Source organism: Carassius gibelio, chromosome B9 (genome assembly GCF_023724105.1).
Source record: "Carassius gibelio isolate Cgi1373 ecotype wild population from Czech Republic chromosome B9, carGib1.2-hapl.c, whole genome shotgun sequence".
NCBI classification, from domain to species: domain Eukaryota; kingdom Metazoa; phylum Chordata; class Actinopteri; order Cypriniformes; family Cyprinidae; genus Carassius; species Carassius gibelio.
In genome coordinates this window covers 17,392,442-17,415,563 of record NC_068404.1, presented here as the reverse complement: position 1 = coordinate 17,415,563, position 23,122 = coordinate 17,392,442, and the positions used below count along the sequence as shown (strand labels likewise).

Below are 23,122 nucleotides of genomic sequence, written 5' to 3'. Positions count from 1 at the left end.
ATCCAAAATATCTTAAATTTAGTTCCAAAGACGAATTAAGCTTTTACAGATTTGGAATGACATGGGGGGGGGGAAAGTAATTAATGACAAAATTTTCATTTTGGGGTGGCGTTTCCCTCTAATTATTATTGATTATATGAGAATAGGGTTCACCACACCACATCTAGAAGAATAACGACAGAGAGGAACGATATCCCTGGAATCACTTTCAGAAGAATTTTTTTTTTCAGCTGAACAATAAAAACAGTAACAACAAATCAGAATCCATTGCTGCTTTAGAGCTTCAGCATTTAAAGCGGCAGATGACAAAACTTCAATGTGCGATTGTATATAATAAACTGAAGGTTACCATGCATCGGTGTAGACGCTAATAGAGTTATTGTTGTAGTTATCGTTCTTGGTGTGAATGGGCTTTTAATGAACTTCTGAACAGCTTGATAGGGTGATCAATATACAGCTCACTGTATATTGTGCTGTCATAGGAAAGAGCATTTTGATATGGGAAAAACTCAATTTCAAAATAATTTTTTTTTTTTCTTTTTGAGGCAAATATTATTTGTTCCCCTGTCTGAATGTCTTCACAAACCTAAAACAAATTGTGGAGGGGGGAAAATTCTTTATGAAGAACTTTTTGGACACTACTTTTTTTTATAACTTTACATTCGTTATATTAAAATGTGAAGAATATTCAAAATATTGAAAGGTATTACAAATGATTCCATGTACTACTCTAGTGGATCTTTTCACCTCTCCATGAACTTTTTCTTAAAGCTGCATGGTTTAAGTTATTGTTGATGTTCACTGCAAAAAAAATAAAAATAAATAAAAATAATAATAATTACATTAAAAAAATAATAATAATTATGCAGGATGCATTAGGTGCCAAAGTGTAATAACTTTCAAAACCCCACACACCTAATGATGAGCTTGGCTTAACAAGCACAAAACATCTTCACTCACATCTTTTAAGTTACACACTTCTAACCCTTACAGTCCAATGGAAGGCAAGCTGAAAAATCACATTTCATGGTTCTAATTAATCAGATTTTTAAAAGGGTCTTAAGGTAAACCATTATGAAACCAAGGAATTAGCTTGTAATTTATTGGTAAAAAAAAGGTCAAGGAAATGACCGTAAAAACCATGAAAACAAACCCCACCGACTTTGTGCCTTATAAATAAATCACTTTTACTCTTGCATAAGCTACATTTTTTGAACATAATGTTTAATGAGTTTTGTGCACACGCACATCCTTCAAATTACTCTCGACTCCAGGAAGGGTACAGAGCAAATTCTAAGACAATGTTTAAATGTCTCTGCTTATCGGTGTAATCAGCGTAATGCTGCAGATGAAATTCAAAGTCAAATTTCATATACTTGATTGTTCACACTTAAAGGTTCAATGCCAGTAACGTATTGGCTGCGCAGCACTAACTCCTGTCCAATCCACTCCAAAAGAACAAGAAAGGGGAGGGAAAAAGAGACACGTACATTCACAAACACACTCATACCGATCACACAAAAAGGTCCAGGGCTGCAGCAGGTTTTAATGCTCTTAATGGAAGGCCAGAGAAATTGCACACATGGCACAGCATCCAACACACACACCCTGCCCTGCCGTTAGAACATCTTTGACTCTCTCTTCTACAGACGTCAATCAACAGTAATAAATAAATGTTATCTTTAGAAGGCTTGGTTGGGCAGGAAGAAAAAAAATAAAAAAATAAAATGCCTCCTTGAATCCATTACTTCACAGGACCAAAAGTTCCTGTCTTCTATCTGAATATTTTCAGACCACAGTGGCCTCACATGTAATGCTACATGAAACAAAGTTTCCAACAAATTGAAGAAAAGGGTGTGTTTTGGGGAGTGGAGAGAAGAAGAAAGCAGCATCCTGTAGGTCAAGTTTCTCAAGAAAACCTCAACTCCTCAGGGTTAGGGTCTTTGGGAAGACTGATCCGAATCAGCATAATCCCAACCAATATCAAAATCCATCCGGACATCATCTCTTAGCAGTTTTGGGATCAGTGTGTTTAAAGGGAGAATGACAGGGTAACATGAAAAGCAGCTCGTCTGTGATGCTCATGACAGTATAGTAAGAAGTCTTAAGTGCATCAGCCTCTAGACTCCCTCCTCTTCGTGCTGGCTGTCCTTATAGATATCTCTGACCAGCAGCACTCGAGTCAGGAGCCTCGCCAGAGCGCTCTTCTCTAAAGGCGTCGAGCTGAACCACAGTGGACTGTCCGAGGAAGCAGAGACCTCTGGCTTCATGTACAAAAAATCTGTCCTCTGTCTCACGGACTCCGGGCTGGGAAAAGATGAAGAGAGATTATGTCAGATCCCATTGGGTCCATTTACAGGAACAGAGATTCAGTGATATTACAAACCTGGCTGATAACAAAAAGACTAATTTAAAACACAGACCAAAAAAACAAAAAACAAAATGATATTTAGAGGCTGGCTGAGAGGTTTTAAACATTTAAAAGTATTATAACAAAATGAAGTGAGAACAGTAATTTATGTGATATTATTACAGGCACAGCTCCTTCTAGTCAGTTTTGTGTGTCCTCATACTACAAGTGTCAACACCATGTTTCAGGATGTGAACAGCAAATGTTATAATCATTGGACACTGCTTAGTTCAGAACAATTTGAATTAGCTAATCATGGTCTTGGGCAGGGATGGAAATTAGCACCTGCCACCAGCCAAATGCGGGTGATTTTGTGTTGTGGTGGGTAAACTCGCTTCACCTAGCGGCCACCGTGGCGGGTAAATAAAAATAGCTTAATGTTTCACCCAGCCCGTGTGTGTACAACACGCAATAAAGTGTAACATCATCCAAAGCATCTCATTGGAGAAAGGCAGTGTAAACCGGGCTCAAAACCGCGGCGTTGTTCCAAATACAGTGTTTGCAGCTGAAGTTAGTGCCGCTGGTGGAGTGAAATATTTGTTGGTTATTTACAGTACGTTTTATAGCACGCGCTCTTGATATACAAGATTGCATGAAGAGTTGAATTTGTTATCGCTCACAAGTTTCCGCATACTGTCACGTCTCTGTCAAACCCCGGTAAATTCATTCTCCTCCAGCATTCTGCAACATTTTAGATTATATGGACAGTTTGTGTTTATCTTATTGTTTTTAATGGCATAATAAGCAAACTAACAAACAGTATTATCGGTCGAGTGTCTAATAACTGCTGTCCAGGGGATGCGTTTTATTTCCAGTCCTCAGGAACTTTTTCAGAAGTTAGCTCTGTGGCTAGTAAGTTGTTAGACTGTTCATTTTTGTTAGTAGAAACAACATTGTATCGCTACACATGTTTGACAGCTCTGGTGTGACAAGACGCGTAAAAACGCTGTATTAAAAACGCCATGCGTTCGTTTGTCGACAGCGTCAAATTTCATTGATACAGTGTTGAACGGGACTTTTCCCCACATGTTCCCTCAACCACAAAAAACAAAAAACAACAACAACCAAAAAAAAACAAAAAACAAAACACACTTATACTGGTGAATCCTTCCTTTGGAATTAAATACAACATTATTAATGCGTACGAAAATGGTTGCATGAGACTTGAGATAAAATAAACTGCTTAAGTATTGTAGATTTTATAGTATTAATTTTCATATGCAGTTACATATTGTTGGTTAAAAACAAGAAAGTGGCTGGTAAAAACATTTGAGTGGCTGGTAGATTTTGAAATCCACCAGCCAAAAAAAGTTCATTTTCATCCCTGGTCTTGGGTTGCGCTTTCCAACCAAAATAGTGCTGGTGCTTGGCCAGGGGCTCTGCAAACATCTTTTACATCAAGTTCTTCAAATGCAAGTTCTTCACAATACATTTTTACATATAGTACTCACCACTTCGAAAGGTAAAGCTCATACAGTCTGCACTCATGTTTCTTAACAGGACAGTGAACAGATCCTCCTGAATCACTGTCCGTCTTAAAGTTTGAGTCACAGTCGTCTTTCCGCCTCCTCTTACTTCCTGATTGCTCTATGGAAAAAGAGACAAGGTTCATCATCGAGTACAGAACATACAAAACAGCTCAAACAGAAATGTATTACTATCCACAAAAGCATGACAATAAAAATAGGTTGCAGAATAAAAGCAATACTTATGAATAATGTCTGAATGATGCCATTTATGCTTCAGATGAACACACCGTGCTGCTCCTGTGAGATGGAGGGGATGCGTATACAGACGGTGGTCTCGTGGCTGTGCACTTTGGAACTGCTTGGGCCGTAGACATTTCCAAACGAGAGGCGTAAGTGCTGTTCAGTGGTGCGAAGACCAAAATATTTGGTGTTGAGATAAAGGAGAGATCTCAGCAGGACAGAGGGCGTCTGCTCCCCAATCTGCCCACTGCTCCAGAGATGCTGCTCTTCAACACGACCCCACCGAGAACCTCAACAGAAAACCACTCACAGTTACAAACTGGTATTTAGAATCAGAAACAAAGTTAGACAACATTCAAAATCATGCTAAAGAAAGATAATTTATTTGAAATGTCCTCATAGTTGGATTGAGTCAACAGCACTTCAGAATGTGAACAGCAAGTTATAATCACTGGACATTTCAAAACGTCAGTCACATTACTTGAATCTCTTCACACTTTTAAACATATTAGTGCTTCTACCATCAGGAAGGACACTGGGTTGCCAGTCTTTGAGGAGCTTGTTCAGTTCATCCCCAAACATGTGGTACTGTGGGTCACCAAAGAGGTCATCCGTCCTTCCTTTATCTTGTAAATGCTACAAAACAAAATATTCGAACAAAAACAATACAACACTGTGATTGCAAGACAAATGCTTTTAATAACAGGTGACTGGTCAGTCTCCAATAAGCAGTCTGATGTATCCTCATAGCAAAAGCATCAACAGCATGTTTCAGGATGTGAACAGCAAATGATATAATCACTGGATACTGCTTAGACCAGGACAGCTCAAGCGAAGACCTAGTTTGCATTAGAGTTTAGTTTTAAATACAGCTTAAGTACTTAATCATGGACCCTCTAGTTCTCCTTTTCAATTGGTAGGAACTTTAATGTTGAACTGGAGTAAGATGTTTGGATACCCAATACAGTATTGTTCAAAATAATAGCAGTACAATGTGACTAACCAGAATAATCAAGGTTTTTAGTATATTTTTTATTGCTACGTGGCAAACAAGTTACCAGTAGGTTCAGTAGATTGTCAGAAAACAAACAAGACCCAGCATTCATGATATGCACGCTCTTAAGGCTGTGCAGTTGGGCAATTAGTTGAAAGGGGTGTGTTCAAAAAAATAGCAGTGTCTACCTTTGACTGTACAAACTCAAAACTATTTTGTACAAACATTTTTTTTTTCTGGGATTTAGCAATCCTGTGAATCACTAAACTAATATTTAGTTGTATGACCACAGTTTTTTAAAACTGCTTGACATCTGTGTGGCATGGAGTCAACCAACTTGTGGCACCTCTCAGCTGTTATTCCACTCCATGATTCTTTAACAACATTCCACAATTCATTCACATTTCTTGGTTTTGCTTCAGAAACAGCATTTTTGATATCACCCCACAAGTTCTCAATTGGATTAAGGTCTGGAGATTGGGCTGGCCACTCCATAACATTAATTTTGTTGGTTTGGAACCAAGACTTTGCCCGTTTACTAGTGTGTTTTGGGTCATTGTCTTGTTGAAACAACCATTTCAAGGGCATGTCCTCTTCAGCATAGGGCAACATGACCTCTTCAAGTATTTTAACATATGCAAACTAATCCATGATCCCTGGTATGCGATAAATAGGCCCAACACCATAGTAGGAGAAACATGCCCATATCATGATGCTTGCACCTCCATGCTTCACTGTCTTCACTGTGTACTGTGGCTTGAATTCAGAGTTTGGGGGTCTTCTCACAAACTGCCTGTGGCCCTTGGACCCAAAAAGAACAATTTTACTCTCATCAGTCCACAAAATGTTCCTCCATTTCTCTTTAGGCCAGTTGATGTGTTCTTTGGCAAATTGTAACCTCTTCTGCACATGCCTTTTTTTTAACAGAGGGACTTTGCGGGGGATTCTTGAAAATAGATTAGCTTCACACAGACGTCTTCTAACTGTCACAGTACTTACAGGTAACTCCAGACTGTCTTTGATCATCCTGGAGGTGATCATTGGCTGAGCCTTTGCCATTCTGGTTATTCTTCTATCCATTTTGATGGTTGTCTTCCGTTTTCTTCCACGTCTCTCTGGTTTTGCTCTCCATTTTAAGGCATTGGAGATCATTTTAGCTGAACAGCCTATCATTTTTTGCACCTCTTTATAGGTTTTCCCCTCTCTAATCAACTTTTTAATCAAAGTACGCTGTTCTTCTGAACAATGTCTTGAACGACCCATTTTCCTCAGCTTTCAAATGCATGTTCAACAAGTGTTGGCTTCATCCTTAAATAGGGGCCACCTGATTCACACCTGTTTCTTCACAAAATTGATGACCTCAGTGATTGAATGCCACACTGCTATTTTTTTGAACACACCCCTTTCAACTAATTCAACTAATTGCCCAATTGCACAGCCTTAAGAGCGTGCATATCATGAATGCTGGGTCTCATTTGTTTTCTGAGAATCTACTGAACCTACTGGTAACTTGTTTGCCACGTAACAATAAAAAAATATACGAAAAACCTTGATTATTCTGGTTAGTCACATTGTACTGCTATTATTTTGAACAACACTGTATATTGGTAGAATATTAGCAGAGGTGCACATAAGCTTTTCTTGTCTGGTTCTTATGAGAGCACCTGGAAATCTTATTCACACTTATTTTTACATTTACATTCTTTATCATCTAATACTTCTAAAATTGTGTCTTTAAAATCACTAATTTAATAAATTAAATTTGAGCAATCCTTAAAATTAATGTAAATGTTCATACTGTACACTAATGTTGTAATTCTTAATTTATTTTAGTTTTAGTAGTAGTTTAGAATTTAAAATGATAGATTTTAGCGTTTTATTTTTAAATGTATTTTTTCAACAAAAATGGTATAGCCCTACTCTGGAGAAAAGCCTGCATATATGACTATTTACGGATTTATATTAAGATTTTTATAAGCAAAGCATTCATTTATTTTAAATGCAGGGGTTTACTAAAAAGTGCAACATTTCAATGTTTACTCCATACATTTATCAAGAGGATCTGCTCTCGAAGGATCCTCATTTACAGTTTTAATGGACAACAATCATGTAAATAAAAGCTGTAGACAGTCTCACCTTCTGGATGCCGAGACAGAGGTAAAGGAGACTGTCTGGAGTATAGCGCTCCCCACTGGGCCGACGCACTTCTTTGACAAAGTGAGATAAAGACTGATTCAGCTCGGCTGGGCTCAGGGACAGGAGACTAACTGTTTAACAGACACAAACATACACAAAAAAACCCACCTTAAACAACATCACCAGTACAGCATACAGAAACACTTAAGATTATCTTGAGGATTTTGTTTACACAATCATGATAAAGGACCCCTTAAAAGGACAAAAAAGATAATGCATCCCAAATAATACAATTTGTTGCAATATAAAGCCTGTTTTTACAAGTCTGATGTTCAATTCAGAAGGACGGAAAAAAGTGCCCTCATAACTCAAAAGAGATCAACAAAACTGTTTCAGAATGTGAACAGCAGTGAAGTTATAATCATTGAGCACATTCAAACCAAACCAAACAAAAGTCTCTCAACAAACCATCCAAGCTTGAAAATAGCTCTGGGTCCATCTGGCATTACAATTTACAAATCAAACTGAATTAACTCATTAAAGTTAGTAAGAAGATCATTGATACCTTGTTTCCTCTCCTTTCCTTTGGACTGGCTGGACGGTGAGGCTTCAGATGTGGCCCATCTCCTCCATGCATTTAAGCCGTATCTGGTGCTCAAGGAGAAAGAGCTGTCTGCAGCTGAGGTTGGTGACGAGGATAATGAGGATGAAGACTCTTCCTCTACTGCCCGTCTCTTCTGGCCCTGCAGCAACAGTAAATCAGAAACATCAGCATACACACAAATCATTGTTAAAAATCACCCTCTGTGACGCCACAAGCCTCATATAGAACCTCAACAATCATGACACATCAGCATGTGAACAGCAAATGGTTTTCTAATCACAGGACAGCATTGATGCAGTGATATAGGGGTAGATGTGTTCATTACCCTCCTCCTGGTTCTTGGCCGAGGCGTCTTCTCTTTCTCCTCAGACAGGACTGGAGGCAATGAGAAAAGTGTGTCTGTATCCAGACTCTCAACCAGGATGGGCTCTGATGCTGAAACACACCACAGCAACACTTCTTTATTATGTATGGTTACTGAGAGTTTAACAGAGAAATATACTTTTACTATTTAACGTAGGCATTGTCAAGATTGCAAAAGGCAAAATATTATAAAAAGATCATTAATCTTTTGCAATAAAATGCTAATTCTTTTAGCGTCAATGTACCAAGAGGCAGGTCCTTCTCCAGATCCAAATCTGGTTCATACTTGTCTTCTTCCTCCTCCTCTTCTGAGCTGCCACTGCCATTTTCATGTTTTACACTTTCCATCTTCACTTCTCCACTGTTCTTTTCACATTTGATATCTAGAAAAAGAGAGGAGGTTTTGGGATTTACAAATGTTGTATCATTTCAAAATGTTGCAGTGTGAATGGAGGGGAACCACAGGCTTCTGAGAGTAGAAGGGTAAAACTGACACTAGAGCAGGAGTGTCAAACTCAATTCCTGGAGGGCCGGAGTCCTGCAGAGTTTTGTACCAACCCTGCTCCCACACACACATACCATGTTGTTTTTAAATAAGAAAGTCCTTGATTAGTTGCATCAGCTGTGTTTAATTAGGGTTTAATCTAAACTCTGCAGGGGTCCGGCCCTCCAGGATTTGAGTTTGACACCCCTGCACTAGAGAGTGTCACAAAGCTGGGAAATGACAACCAACAGTAGGTAATTGCTGAGATGAAGGCAGTGATGTTACAAACACATGTAGAGACCATCTTCAGTCTGTCAAAGGTAGATAGCTCCTAACATGTTCTTACTTGAGCATTTGGGTTTGTCATCTTGTCCAATCACTTCAGCCATCGCTATTAGATCAGCTTCCAGAGGGTCAGAGGGGACTTTGGCTTTGAGCTCACTGATGGTCTTCAAAATCTGCTCAGCGTTCTGCAGCGTGGTTGGTAGAAACACTGGCACAGGCACCTGAAAATACCAAAACACTGAGGCAATGAAGGTCATTTCTGTGAGGTAAGGCATGTAGACATGTATTTTCAGAACATTTTCATGTATGAGTAAAATAAAATAAATAATTAGAATAATAAAACACATCAATTAAATTAATATTAATGTATAAAGAGAGAGAAAATGCATTACAAGTTATAATTAAACTTACTTATAATGCATTTAATTTAAACTAATAAAAAGAAAAACATGAATTAATAAATAATATTATATGCACATTATGAACCATTTTCATGAATCAACTTGACCATGAATTGTACTGTTTTCAACTGAAACTACATGTACATGAATCTAAAAATATTGCCATTACAAACAATGTGACACTTTGATTCTGTGAGCGAGCTCTTACCGGTACAGGTATTGCAATAGGAGTGGGCGTGGCCTGAGCATAGAGGTTCATGGGAACTGGGACGTAAACGGGAACAGGGACTGGAACAGGTACGTACTCCTTTCCTGAGCCCTCCGCACCTGCCTCATCTGAGGAAGATTAGCAAAGACAGAAGCACATAAACCTCCATCTTTTCCAGAAAAAATTTGTGCAGTTTTACTATCACAGAGCAGAAGGTGCTCACCTGTCTGCAGTAGTTTGCTCTGCATGTGGGGTTTGCAGTAGGTGGCCTTGGTCATAGTGAGGGGCTTACAGAGCACAGCTTTATTTTTCACATCCTTCAGGATCCCTCCCCCAGCATACGATACAGGCCCCTGAGTAAACAACTGCAACAGTCACAATAAGAACGGACTAGAGTTAATCCAAACGACTACGCAACATGCCAATTTGTAGCTTCTTGTGTTTAACAATGATTCAGTCAGAACTGACAGCACCCTCACCATCTTAGATGCTTGGGTTGCTCCTCCAATCCCTGTAAATGGACCAAAGGATTTCATTGTAAACATGAGAGCATGATTCAGACACGTATATCTGCAGCGGGTTATAAACTGTACCTAAAGCTGTGTTTTCTGGGCCTTTCTGCGTGGCCATGTTGGGCTCGTTCTGTTGGCAGTAGAAGCGCAAAAGACACTGCTGGTCACAGAAATGCTTCATCTCTGCACGCCACTGCACAGACTCTGTCAGGTTCCCCTGTACCTTACAGCAGTCGCAGCGCGCCGCCTAGTGGACATGGAAATGCAGGGATTACAAAGTACTGCAGCACAGATGATTAGATCCAATAATATAACAAGAAATAGTAATATATATATATATATATATATATATATATATATATATATATATATATATATATATATATATATATATATATATATAAAAAAAAATCAGGATCTCTGATAACATACAAGGTAATCCCTCATAATAGACACACATTTAATGAGTGGGTTTAATCTAGAGGAGGCCATTTTTGTCAAATTAATAAAATATCTCAGTCCCCTGCCTCCCATGTGGTTTGTGAAGAAGCAGCACCACCAGGCCTTGATCACATGATCCTAAAGTTATGATCAAAAGAACATAAATGTACCTTGTAGTACCAGTCGTGAAACTTTTTAGCACACATCTCACTGCAGAAGTCCCTGCTGACTCCGTCTATTTGTTTGGTAAGAGATTTCTTACACATCTGGGTGCAGTGGTTGCAAGTGACACACTTCAGGCCCAGACGCCTGGCGAAATCCTGCTTGAACAGTAACTTACAACCTGCAGAGCGAGAAAAACACTGCCTGAAATATCACTCCTGTCATGACGGATGAATGTAGTAAAGTTTAATATACCAAATTCACTAGAATATTGTCCGTCATACCCAAAAGATAAAATCACAACATGTCATGATGTGAACAGCAGTAGATTTAATCACAGGACAATGTACGGTTAAACTCTGACACAAATTCAGAACAGAATAATGACCTTCACTACAAAAGGGTTTTTTCAAACCCGAAAACTTCACAGTCTCATGCAGAGTCTTCTCTTCCTGGCAGTATTCGCAGAGCGTCACTATGCAGTGGAGCTTCTTGTAGTCCTCACAACAGGTCTTACTGCAGAACTGATACACCTTATCCTGCAGGGATCAGATATAATCACACTTCAATCTTAGGCTACTCAAATCCTTTAAAAGAACAGTTTGTCCAAAAATTAATTACACCATAATATCAAATCAACATCAACTACATTTACTTGGACTACTTTAATAGTGCTTAGATAGGACTTCTGTGTCCTCTGCATCCAAATCTTTCAAGTCTTTTATGCTTTTTTTGCACTTTTATGGTGATCCCATGTTGTTGTATGATCTGTAAAGTGATTTTGAATTAATTTGGAGGGAAATACTCATTTAAAGGTTGACATCTAAAAAACTAAATGGGCTAGTTGAAATGTATGTGTGAGATCTCACCTCCCACTCCAGAATCTCTGGCTTCAGGTTGAAGGAACCACGACAGTAGTTACATTTCAGCTGGATGTTCTCAGAAGCTGAAGCAGGAAGTTGCCCATTGGCTGATGTTTGGATTGTGGCATTCTGCAGGGGACATTTGGATAATAAAGCCACCAGCAGAACATTACCATTTTGTACTTAGACATTCCTATGATTTAATAATGCATTTACTAGCTTGAGTTCTTCTACTCAAGGTTCTACAGAAATAAAGGCAACTGAAGTACCTGGAACTTGGTGACACACTGTGAACTGCAGAAACTCAAAACCTTCCCTTCAGGTAGAGTTGCCTGGTACTGAGGTAATGCATTTCTCTTACAGAAGTGGCACGAGGGCTCAGAATCTACAAATACAAACAAGATCAAACATGAGCTGACATTTATAACAGATACTCCGTTCTCCTGACCTCAAATCTCTGACTCAGAGTTTGTAATAGGTACAAGTCTTAAAGCAGGAATCAAATTCCCAGCGAAATGATCTAATATCGACATTATGTACACTTTACGTACTGCACAACAAATAAGGACAACATTTTGCATATTCAACATGTTATGAAACCACATCAAATGTAGGCATTAGGAAAACACAAAAGTAGGCCGTATGGCACCCATGAAGTGAGAGTGACAGCATTAGCTCTGGGTTGTGATTATCTACTCACTCTGTGCAGCAGCTGCAAATTTGCTCTTTGTCATACAGGCTGTGGTGCAGTAAGACTCCATGGCTCCATTTGACCCAATACACTGAGTGGCATCAAATGATCTGCACATCACCTTACAGCCACTACACTGCACTATCTTCCCATGAGTCTGTGGTAAAAAATAAATAAAAATAATAATAATTATAATAATAATTTAGAGTAATCACTAAAACACATCATCAAAACTAGATCTGTACGATTGATCAAAATAAAATCGAAATGGTAAAATGGCTTAGTGAAATAATCAAGTCACAAAGCCTGGGATTTAATTAAAAAAGATGCTGCGTTTTCCAGAGTGAATCGCTCCACTGTGTTCATTTACATGTGTGCAGCTCATGAGCCAGCGTCCCAGAGCTGCTCCACACAAATGCATCTCTGCTCTGAGTTTAGCTCACTTACAACATGCATTTGAGTACAAAGTGAAGACATTCGGATTGCTATAAATATGAATACTACAGTATTGAGTAAAAAAAAAAATAAAATAATATATATATATATATATATATATATATATATATATATATATATATATATATATATATATATAGAGTTATTGTAGCAATTGGATTTTTACTACTAAAGCGTGCTAACAGACATCACTGTGAGATGTGAACTAAACACAAACACTGACCTGTTTATAGTCCCTGATGCAATTTTGACAGCAAAAGCGTTTCTGCTGACCATCGATGAGTAAAAAGTGGTTTGCTGTTGCACGACTAGGCAGGTAGTTCCCACACTGTTCGCAGCAGTTCATGATGAGCCCGTTAGCCATACGGTAACGATTAAAGCACGCGTCACTGCAGATCTTGTGGGTCACATTCTTAAAGCTCACCTCATGTCGAATCTGGAGAAGATACAAAAAGATACATTAAAAAAAAATATCTTAGATAAATAAAAAAATGCATTGTATTCAAGTAATAGATTTGCATAACATTATAAAATCAATACATTGACTACTAAATTGGTGTAATGTTCACTGCTGTGTTCACCAAGGTGATCAGCATGGATACACCATAAATACAGTCAATGATGGCAGTATCCGTGGCTACAAGGCTGGAGGCGTGATAGTGCTCAAAAATGATATTCAACAATGGACACCAATGAAAAGTGGGTGAAAATGACAGTACTTGGGTTTTTCATCCAGGCACAATGAACTTGTATTACAGATGCATTGAATGTGCACTGATTCTGAGCTTCCTTCCTTAATGGAAGCATATCCAAATGCAAGAGTCCAGTGCTCTACTGTGATTAAAACTTGTTTAGGCGAACAAGCTCTAATACAATATAAACAACAAATTTATCTACATAATACCATCAGGATAAAGCAGATTGCATCATTTGCAGCATACACAACCTAGCTGACTTTATAATAATCCAGCACTATCATGTCACAGTCATTTAATATTCAAATAAAAAATATTTAAGTGAGCCTTCACCATAGAATTCATTAATTCACTATCATCACCCAGTTCACAATGTCTGCCATTCAGCCATCACCGGTGCAGCTCTTATGTTAGGCCTACTAGACGAACACCATGTAACTAGTGGTCAACACATATCGGCAAGGCCAATATATTGGTCAATATTTGGCTTTTTTTCAAATATCGGCATGAGCCGATAAGTTTTTCCACTTGGCCAATGTGGTACCAGACCTTTTATTTGACGGCACTGAGAAAGGCAGCACCTGAGCGCACACAGTGCTCACACCCTCTCGTTTACTGTCGTAGTTAACAGTTTTGTCTAATACAGATAGAAGTCCAATAATCAGATAGAACGGTTAAACAAAGGAGTTAATGTATACATAAAGTATTATAATGATTGCCTTTATATTATTAGTAATGGAAAGGCAAACATTATAATACTTTGTTGTTTGTCGTCAGCAAATAAGCATTTATATAATTTAAACAAATCTTTGCTAATGAATATTTAATTTTACAAACTCAGCAAACTTAATCGAATCCAGCTGTGTGATCTTGTGAAGTGTGCATTTTTATCCAGAATGATCACGTATTCTCTGCGTGAGATTCGGTCCATGTGAATTGAACGTTTTAAACTTTAAACTCGTGATTTAAAATTATGCTACGCTTTATGCATCTGCCCACTGTAATATTCATGTCATTTTCACTGTGCTCTGTATGTAAAATGAGAGTTACCCTGGCTTTATTTGAAAAATATGATTCCCAATGCACACAAACTTCCCAAAATACTGAGTGCCCTGTTGGTTACAATGTTTACTTTCTTTTAAATTATACTTTTATTAAATATTTATGTATTTGTGAAAAATACGTTTTCATCTAAAGTATGTTTATTTTTTACATTTATTTTTTAATCCATTGTCACATGATTTCAAATTTCTTAAATATAAAATAATACAAATCATTATATCAGCTATAACAACCTCCTGCTTTCCAAGATATAGGCAGTCAAAAAAAACAATATCAGACAACCACTACATTTAACAAGATTAATTATTAATGATAAAAGCTTTCCTAGTAGGATTTGTAAATTACAGTGTACAGGCATATTACCATTACTATTACTATTATAAAAAAATAAAGGGGTGCACAAACACTCGGTTGTTCTTTGGAGATGTGGGCATTTCAGATGATTGTAAGAGCGTGGTTTAAGTAATTATAATGATCTGTCATTTTCAAACAGAGGTCCAGTCATGACATTACAGGGTCAAAACAAAAAATTAAATTTAAAAAAATCTGTAACATTTAGGAAACAGACAAATGTTCATTCACTGCCAACTTCATTAAGACACTAAATAAATACATTCAAACAGTTTTGAAATATGATTCATACACACAGCCAATATACATGCCTTGAAATTGTGATTTACTTCTTGTGAGAGATTCACTACCAAAAATTTAAAGATTGAACAAGATAAAGAATTTAAACACATTTACATGATCTTTCCATTTAAGAGGGAAACTTAAAGAAAACATCTTGCCATATAAGTGCAAGTTAAAGTGGTGAAGTTAGTTTATGGAGTTGATCATATTTATAGATATAAAACACTTAATCTAAACTCATATGTAGTCATGTTTAAAGCTATTGATTTTAAAATTTAATTACGTATGTTTCATATTATCTATGTTTATATTAATAAAAAATAAAAGCTTAATAATTACCATTAAACTAATCTATCTTGTGTAATGGATTAAGGGTATAACAAATATATAAATCACATCAAATAATGATAAAAAAAGAATCACCTCTGAAAATCAAACAATTCTATCTTTAAAAATGTTTTATTATGTAGAGTGGTTTAATTTGGAGTAAGAGAAACTGAGGGAGTGGCTTTATTGTGTCAATGATGTGTCACTTTGCTTTAAGCTGATTGGTCAAATTTCAGTTTGAGATCTCCAACACCACTAAAAGCCAAGCCACTTTCATGGTACCTAAAACCAAGGATTGGTGCAAACTAAACTAAAACATACCTGGCTAGCCAGCTTCATGGTACAGGCCCCTGGATTTCTGAATTGGCAATCTGCTTAACATCTTATAAGCTAAACCAGGCTAAACAATATTTCTTATAGAAGATATCTGTAAGTCAAACAAATGTTTGACAAAATCAAGGGAAATACTTTGCAGACATAAGCCGTGTTTTCACCGAAGGAACTTTACCCAGGAACTAGGGACTTTGGCCTGAGACTTTGTGTGTTTCCACCGCAGGAACCAGGAACTAAATAAAGTTCCGGATAAAAACAATTGCCCCTCAGAAGGTCCCTGTTTGTGAGGTAGTACAATTTCAAAGGTCCGGAACTTTCGGGGGCGGGACTTGGGCGCTAAAAATGCATGAAATATTATTGTTATTGTGTCATGAAATTTAGTTTTAAAAGTATTTCAGGTGTAGTTGTAATGTAGTTGTTTAAAACTCAAATCTGTGGTTTATTTATAAAGTTGTGTTTCGCTGATTTCGGAGACGTGAGCTCAGTCCTCATGTATCCGCCGAGAACCAGCCTCACCTCTGCTAGACCTTCTGATGTGTGCAGCTGGCTCGGATGTCTCTTTAGTGGTTAAACATAAAATATATTTTTTTGGGGGTCAATCCAACAGGTAATCTTTGGTCTGATTCAATTTATCTTTATGTTAAATATATCTATATGCTGGATATATACACATTTCCCTGAAATAAGTAAATTTCTGCAACTATTATTTTGTTTAAATGAAAATGAAAGGAAGCAGTGGTATTTGATACCTGATTTCATTTTTTTTGTAAAAAGTACATTGAGGAAAATTGCTGTAGCCAAGGAGAGCTGACTGATGTTATCAAGTACCTTGATGTTTGCAGAATTACCAGATTTGCGTTGTCGCGCACATCACACTCCCGAGTCGAATGCGCAAAGTTTGAACTATCGAGGATGCAAGTTGAAATTTGTGTACTTTGTAATTAGAAACGCGCACAGACCTACGTCACCAGACTAGTGGATTAATCTTCATGGTACTTTAGACTGCAGTGGAAACGTAGAAAGCAACAGGTCTGGGGGAAAATAAGTCCCTGGTACAGGTGTTCTGGGTAATTTCGGTGGAGACACGGCATATAGTTTGCAGCTGGATAATATGACTGTATGAGAAATTCAAATAAAATCAAAAGTATAGCAGAATGTAAATCGTCTGACCTCAGTGAGCTTTCCACAGACGGTGCACTTTGTTTTGAGCTGGTTCTTTTGAGGATTCTGTTTGTTTTCATAAGCTGCCAAGCAGCCTGTGCTACAGAACTCCTGAAATGATTCACTGGAGTCCACCTGGGCCACTATGGTGCCACCTTTCATATTGGTAATGTCTCTGATTGGGAGAAAAATGAAAGACAAAAGAGAATGAGAGAGAGAGAGAAAACAAACATCAAACTGAGTTTGTACAAACAAGAGTGGTTAAGTTGGCACTTTCTCAAAACTCATTTTAAAAGTCGTACTTCTTGCACATAGTACAGCTCTTCTTGGGAGCTGGCTTGTGGGAGAAGGCAGACAGGCAGGTTGTCGAACAGAACAGGTGGGACGAGCCCTTGCGCTGGTACGCAGTCTGGCCTTTCTTCAAAGGCTTCTTACAGTTGGCGCATGTGACTTTCATGGTGCGTTGCGGCTGCTGGGATCCTGAGGACGACTGGCAGGGTGGTTTGGGAAGAGGAGCAGCAGGAGATGGCGAATCCACTCCAGGCTGCTTCTGGTTACGGGGAAAAGAGGCCGACTGGGAGATCCATGAATCTAAAGAAGCAAAAAAGGATTTAAATCTCATGTTATGACAAGACCACCACAAAACCTTCTGGTTTGTGAATCTTGGTAACAAAAAATACAACCATACACTACAGTAAAATAAGCACATGAATGGATTCATTTTCTAAATGCATATTACAGATTTCATCTATAAATTCATCAGCATACGTTTCATTTCTTTTTTTCTGACCTAATTGTTTAATCAAAATGTCATAACTGGACCTTTGAAAACACACTTCTCTTCTGATCATGTATAAAGGAGCTTGCCTACAAGCTTGTGCTCATCTGCATCCATTTTTAAGTGCAACACCCATCTCAAAAACCAATCAACAACCAATGTATAGGACCAAGTACCTGTCCCATATTTTTCCTTATTCAAAATACAGTAACACTGTTTACACAATACGAAAGAAAAGATCAGTCACTGCTTATGTAACACAGTGATTTTAAACAACTTCATTTTTACTTGAATTTTTAATCAATTGTTGTTTAATATAGTAAGTTTCATGATTTTAATTAATTAGACATGTTTTTTGATTAATAAAATCTAATTAAACCATTAAAACAGAGCTTAGAGGAAAAAAAATTCATGCAGAAAAATTTAAACAGAAAAAAATTAATTTGGGGAAAAAATATAACATTTCATAGGGCCACAGTACATGTATTTTGTGCAAAGGATGACAAAGCAGATACATGAGGATGAATTACCAGATCTTTGGTGTGTCCCTGTTTCTCCATTCTGCACAGGCTGGCTTGCAGCACCAATGCGTCCCGGGTTGAAAGTGGGTGAAGGTCTGCTGGCTGTACCCTGGTTCTGCTGGGCCTCTGGGTTCAGGCTGAATGAACTGCTGATCTGCAGACCATTCTCAGCTCCCTCCAAACCATCCAACCCGGCGGCCGCTGGACCGCCCTCGCCTTTCAGCGATGTCACGTTCGTGATCATGAGGTTTATATCCTCTTGAGCACACAACACCAGTGGCGTAGCTGTTGAAGTTGCCATGTCAACCCCCGAAGAGTCTGTTCCCAGCGTGGTAACGCTAGAGATTTTGATTTCAGAATCAGGCTCCGTGCTGCTCAGGACATTCTTGGCCTCTGGAGGCAGCAATGAGGAAGCAGCAGCAACCTTGAGCTCCGAATCTTCCTCGTCGTCGATAACAATTGGCTCGCTCTGGCTTTTGGCCGTAGCTGCAGAGGCAGGAGGACTGGGTGCCTTTGAGGAAGCTATTGCTGTGGTCGACGACTCCGCACAGTCTTTGGCAGCAGTGAGGGTATCTGCAGGTGTGGGACTGGGGGGCTGGACTCTCCCCTGAGAGTGAACAGGAGGCTCTTCCACCAATACTACATCATCATCATTGTCTTCTGAGGCCTTGGGCAGGTCTGGTACTGTCTGTGGCTCTTCTGCAGATGGAGTCTGCTCTGTTCTGGGTGTGGTTTCCATATGTCCTTCCCCCTCCTCCTCCTCCCCGGTGACTGTACCTGCCTCCTCAACATCTGCCCTGGCTTCCAAATCTCCATCCATTGCTTGGGTAACCACCTGTTGACACAAATACAATGAGTTCAACAATTACCCGAGGAAGCAAAAAAAGAGCCATGAATGATGAATAGAAAAAAAAAATTGGCTTGCTGATTAATAATCCCTTTATTTCGTAAAGATCAAACAAAATATGACCAATCCGGCTACAGACTAGTCAGTCTCATTTTGTTATAACAAGATCAAATTACAATAAAGGATGTCTAAAATAAGTGGTTAGAAGTTTAAATTCTAAATGTAAGAATGTGAAAACAATGTGGAACTTCAAATTCATATATGCAATAAAGTGAAAATTATTTGAAAATGTAGATTTGGAGTTTTTAATTCCAAAAAGCTAGAAAGTGAACAATTTGGAATAGCAAATTATTATAAATGATTTAAGAACTTCCAATTATGGAAAAACAATAAAGTAAAAATTATTTGGAACTTTAAATTCTGAAATGCAAGATGGAACAATATTTTGAACAATCACATTATTATCATTATTAATAGTATTCATGTTTTTTAAAACTTCAAATTAACCATTGAGCCAAGTATCCATGACCATAATCATAAAATGATCATCACTAAGCAACCCAAATTACTCACAGGCCAGTAAATGAAAAGTAACTCACATGTCCTGCTTAGGCTTTCCACATAGAGCTCAACAAACACCATTTTACCATCTTTGTTGTCAGATAAAAATGAAATCAATGTCAATCAACATTTATTTTAAAGTACAATCAAAAAAATAAAAAAATAAACATATTGGCATCGAATCTTTCGGTCTCTCTGAAGAAAGTGATGACAAATGTAGATTGCAACAGTTTAGTCTCCATAATGCACAGTAGAACACAAAAATCAATGTGCTACAATTTTGCATTTGGAAATCTGTATGTGCTATGATAATCCATCCATTGTAAAGACTTTTGGTTTAACTTTAATACATCTGACTGCAATGCAGAGCTTGGAGTGTATCTCCCTAAATTCTCAGGCTTCGTCACTGAATGCCTCATTTCAGCGGAGATCCTAATGTTGATGCAATGCCGGCACAGACTCCTTATAGAGGCAATGCCAAGCAGCACATACAAAAACACTGCTCAAATAGATGTGACAAACAAGTTAGCATTTTGAATCTCTGGGCTTTCCCACAGGCTGATGTCATGATCGTGATGCTGGAGAGAGGAAAGTGTTACTGATCCACCTCTCAGACGAGATATAATCACATGCATATGCGCCATGCCCGTGCCAAGTCTGCATTCTGAGCAACAACGCAACTGTTTTCCAAAGGTCCCCACTAAAACGCATCGCAGTTGCATGGCCCCATAAAGCTGCACTTCTTTTGCACTAATTGTGTAAATTATCAACATAATCAATTCATTTGGGGGGCTATTCCTACCATTTACCCCTAGGCCGTGCCCTTGACTCCGGACCCTCCGTATCCAAACACACTCGTCCGACCGCGATCCGTGCGCTGTCAAGGCAACCGTCGGACGACGTCAACACGCTAAGCTTCATAGGCTTTCATTATATTCAGGAAACTCAAAGGCCAACGGGGCCGCAAACTTGCTAGGCGAGACCCCCAAGCGGGAGGAGCCTCTCAATCTACCTCAACCGTCTCTTTTCACGCAAAACCCCCGGCCCATGTGCCGCTTGTGCACCCACCCCTGGCCTCTCCGGCGCATGCAGCCATTGGATTAGCGGCGAACTGGAGGGAGGAGAGCCTTCGAGACTGCGCCATTGTTATTTTAATGAAAAAAAAAATTGTCAGAAGTAGTTATCGCCAAATAATCCCCTCGAGAAAATTGGAGGGAAAATACATTTGAATTTCACGTATTCGAATAGATGCGTAAGGTCACGCATTTTGTGAGTAATAACACAAATAGAACACTGCGACCAATTGCGAATCTTGCGATTACAGCCATAGAAAACACTTTTAGCACATTAATACAGAAAATATGTCCATTTTTGCTTATATTTATGACTCCCTTTAAGATTTCTACGAGAACCGAGTTTTCTTGCTGGTGTTACTCTTGAGTGAAGGTTTAATTGAAGTTACCCAAGAGCGTTTACCCCTGGTAATCAAAAGGCAATACACGTGGTGCCCTGCTGGGGCGCTATACTGTTAAGAAACATCAACTATAACGCCTATAGGTGACTAGCCACAAATGTTTCACTGCATATTCTAAGCTTGTCCATTTAACTATAGGCTAAAAGCACATTTAGTATTCAGCATCAAAAACAAGCGATATTTACTAATTGGTAAAACACTTGCCCCCTTCAGTCAGCGGGTAGCACTGCCTCATGTCCGCCATTAGAGAGCGAGCGAAACAATGCGCGAGAGCATAGGCAACAGCACCCTGCCACGGCGGAGGGGGGAAATCTCAGGCGGGGTAAAATTGCACGTTAAATTACCCTCTCGTACAAACACAGGTGACCCAGATGGTTTCCTCAGCTTGAGCTCCGCCGCGGACATAGTTGTGAAAACTTTGTCCAATTACGCGCAGTTCTGCATCAAAACGCCAGATAAATTCTTACCGGAGTAGAGCTGGATACGATAGAGCGCCACTTTTGTGCCTTGACATAAATCCTGCCGCGCATGCGTGAAAACGTACAGACGTTCCAGGCGCGTGGGAGGAGAAACGAGCTCTTCGCGCTACTCACACGGGACCGTGCGCGCGCTGGTTATGGGAAATCCGACTCATTTAGAGGAATCGTTTCTTTCGAACAGTTCCGATCAAAGTGTCGGTTCAAAAACACGATTCGGTGATTCTTTTTACGCCATGACACTACGTGGTCCATAAACGCCCAGCGTGACAAAACGTTTCATAAGGCACCTTATGCTTCTGTTACGTTTTTGAATGTTAAAAGTGTTTTTATTCTGATTTCACGCGTCCAAGTTACGTAAATTATAGCTACGATTCAGTTCCTGAAATGTTGTCGTTTGTATGCTAAATAATGTTCATTTACAACACATTTGAACGGCTTTTTAAGTACGTTTTATTTCTTGCTATTAAAACTACTTACGGTTTATCGGTCAAATCCTCAATTCCCTCGAAATGTTCAATAGACACGGTTCTCGGTTTAACGAGTGAGTTGTTGACTCGAGAACAGATCTGACCGAATCATTCATATCCGGTTTGTGTTCAGTTGAATCATTAAAAAGAATCGACTCATGCACGCGAAAAACATTTGAACATTAACCAATCAAGCATTTAGAAGTTTTTTATTGTTATTATTATTATTATTATTATTATTATTATTATTATTTTACATTATTAACAGGAACAGGATGAAACAAATTTACATATCTTGATGATGTTTTATATTATTTGATAATCTAAGAAATGCAAGATTTGTAAATTATATGTTAAGGTTGTTTTGGTGAAAGAAAATTCGACCGAAAATTCTATTTTATCCTAATGGAATATAAATTAACGCTTTGACAAATAACGGATATGTAAATTGTGTTATACGAATAAAAAAATCGCAGTATCCAGCAATACAGAGCGAAAATCAAAATTGCTAAATGCAACTAAATTTAGTTAACTGTATTTATACACACCAAAGCAGTGAGTGCGGTAACACTACAGCACGAAAACATGGGGACGGAAATGCATTGCGCAAGAGCCAAATATACATTTCAGGTATCCTTTCTGCAATAAATCCTTTTACGAAACATAATATACAAAAACAAACTATTCAGCTGCTTAATAAAACAAGTGTCCTTAAAGCCCTATTCAAAAAGAACTCTTGTCTCTTGTCCAACACAAGTTGGCACAGATGGGCTCGAAGAAAGATGTGAGCCGGTTCGTCATCGTGAATAGTGAAATCACGTTTTGAGACTCATTATTAGTAGTATTGGTCAGAAAACCTATTACCGTACTAATACCGTGTTTAAGAGTCGACATTAAACTATGTGTGTATTAAAATTAACATTAGGTAAGACCATTAGATCTTTCGTGCAGACTTAAAAAACAAAACAAAACACTGTTTTAGTTTGAGGTGATATAGGGAGTTTAACATTAATTATATTTCAAAACTTTATGACAGATACAACATAAACATATTTGATTTTGTCC

The 23,122-nt window shown here is 38.4% G+C and overlaps 1 protein-coding gene across 4 annotated transcripts; it reads right to left on the bottom strand.

The window, feature by feature from the left end:
• Positions 1–1,198: 1,198 nt before the first annotated feature.
• LOC127965120 (zinc finger MYM-type protein 2) lies at positions 1,199–21,734 on the bottom strand. 4 transcript variants are annotated; one of them, XM_052565705.1, is made up of 23 exons: positions 21,579–21,734; positions 18,239–19,064; positions 17,233–17,521; positions 16,940–17,105; positions 12,943–13,155; positions 12,273–12,420; positions 11,842–11,957; positions 11,579–11,701; positions 11,098–11,248; positions 10,718–10,890; positions 10,188–10,353; positions 10,074–10,105; positions 9,818–9,959; positions 9,595–9,722; positions 9,047–9,206; positions 8,462–8,599; positions 8,179–8,288; positions 7,815–7,992; positions 7,250–7,380; positions 4,641–4,755; positions 4,167–4,409; positions 3,862–3,997; positions 1,199–2,307 (listed from the first exon to the last, which is right to left on the bottom strand). In XM_052565705.1, the coding sequence occupies exons 1-23, from the start codon at positions 21,639–21,641 to the stop codon at positions 2,121–2,123; spliced, it is 4,134 nt and encodes a 1,377-aa protein (XP_052421665.1). In that variant the 5' UTR covers positions 21,642–21,734; the 3' UTR covers positions 1,199–2,120. The 4 variants fall into 4 exon arrangements, with proteins under 4 accessions (XP_052421665.1, XP_052421667.1, XP_052421666.1 ...); XM_052565707.1 differs by having other exon boundaries at positions 9,818–9,947; positions 21,579–21,726; XM_052565706.1 differs by having other exon boundaries at positions 21,466–21,579.
• Positions 21,735–23,122: the final 1,388 nt, after the last annotated feature.

Coding starts and splice junctions, on each gene's coding strand:
- LOC127965120 (XM_052565705.1), bottom strand. CDS start 21,641: ATGCGCGGCAGGATTTATGTCAAGGCACAAAAGTGGCGCTCTATCGTA. Junction 8,289..8,461: donor GGAGAAGGACCTGCCTCTTG/GTACATTGACGC, acceptor GGTGTGTTTCAG/CATCAGAGCCCATCCTGGTT. Junction 4,756..7,249: donor TCTGTCTCGGCATCCAGAAG/GTGAGACTGTCT, acceptor TTTGTTTTGTAG/CATTTACAAGATAAAGGAAG.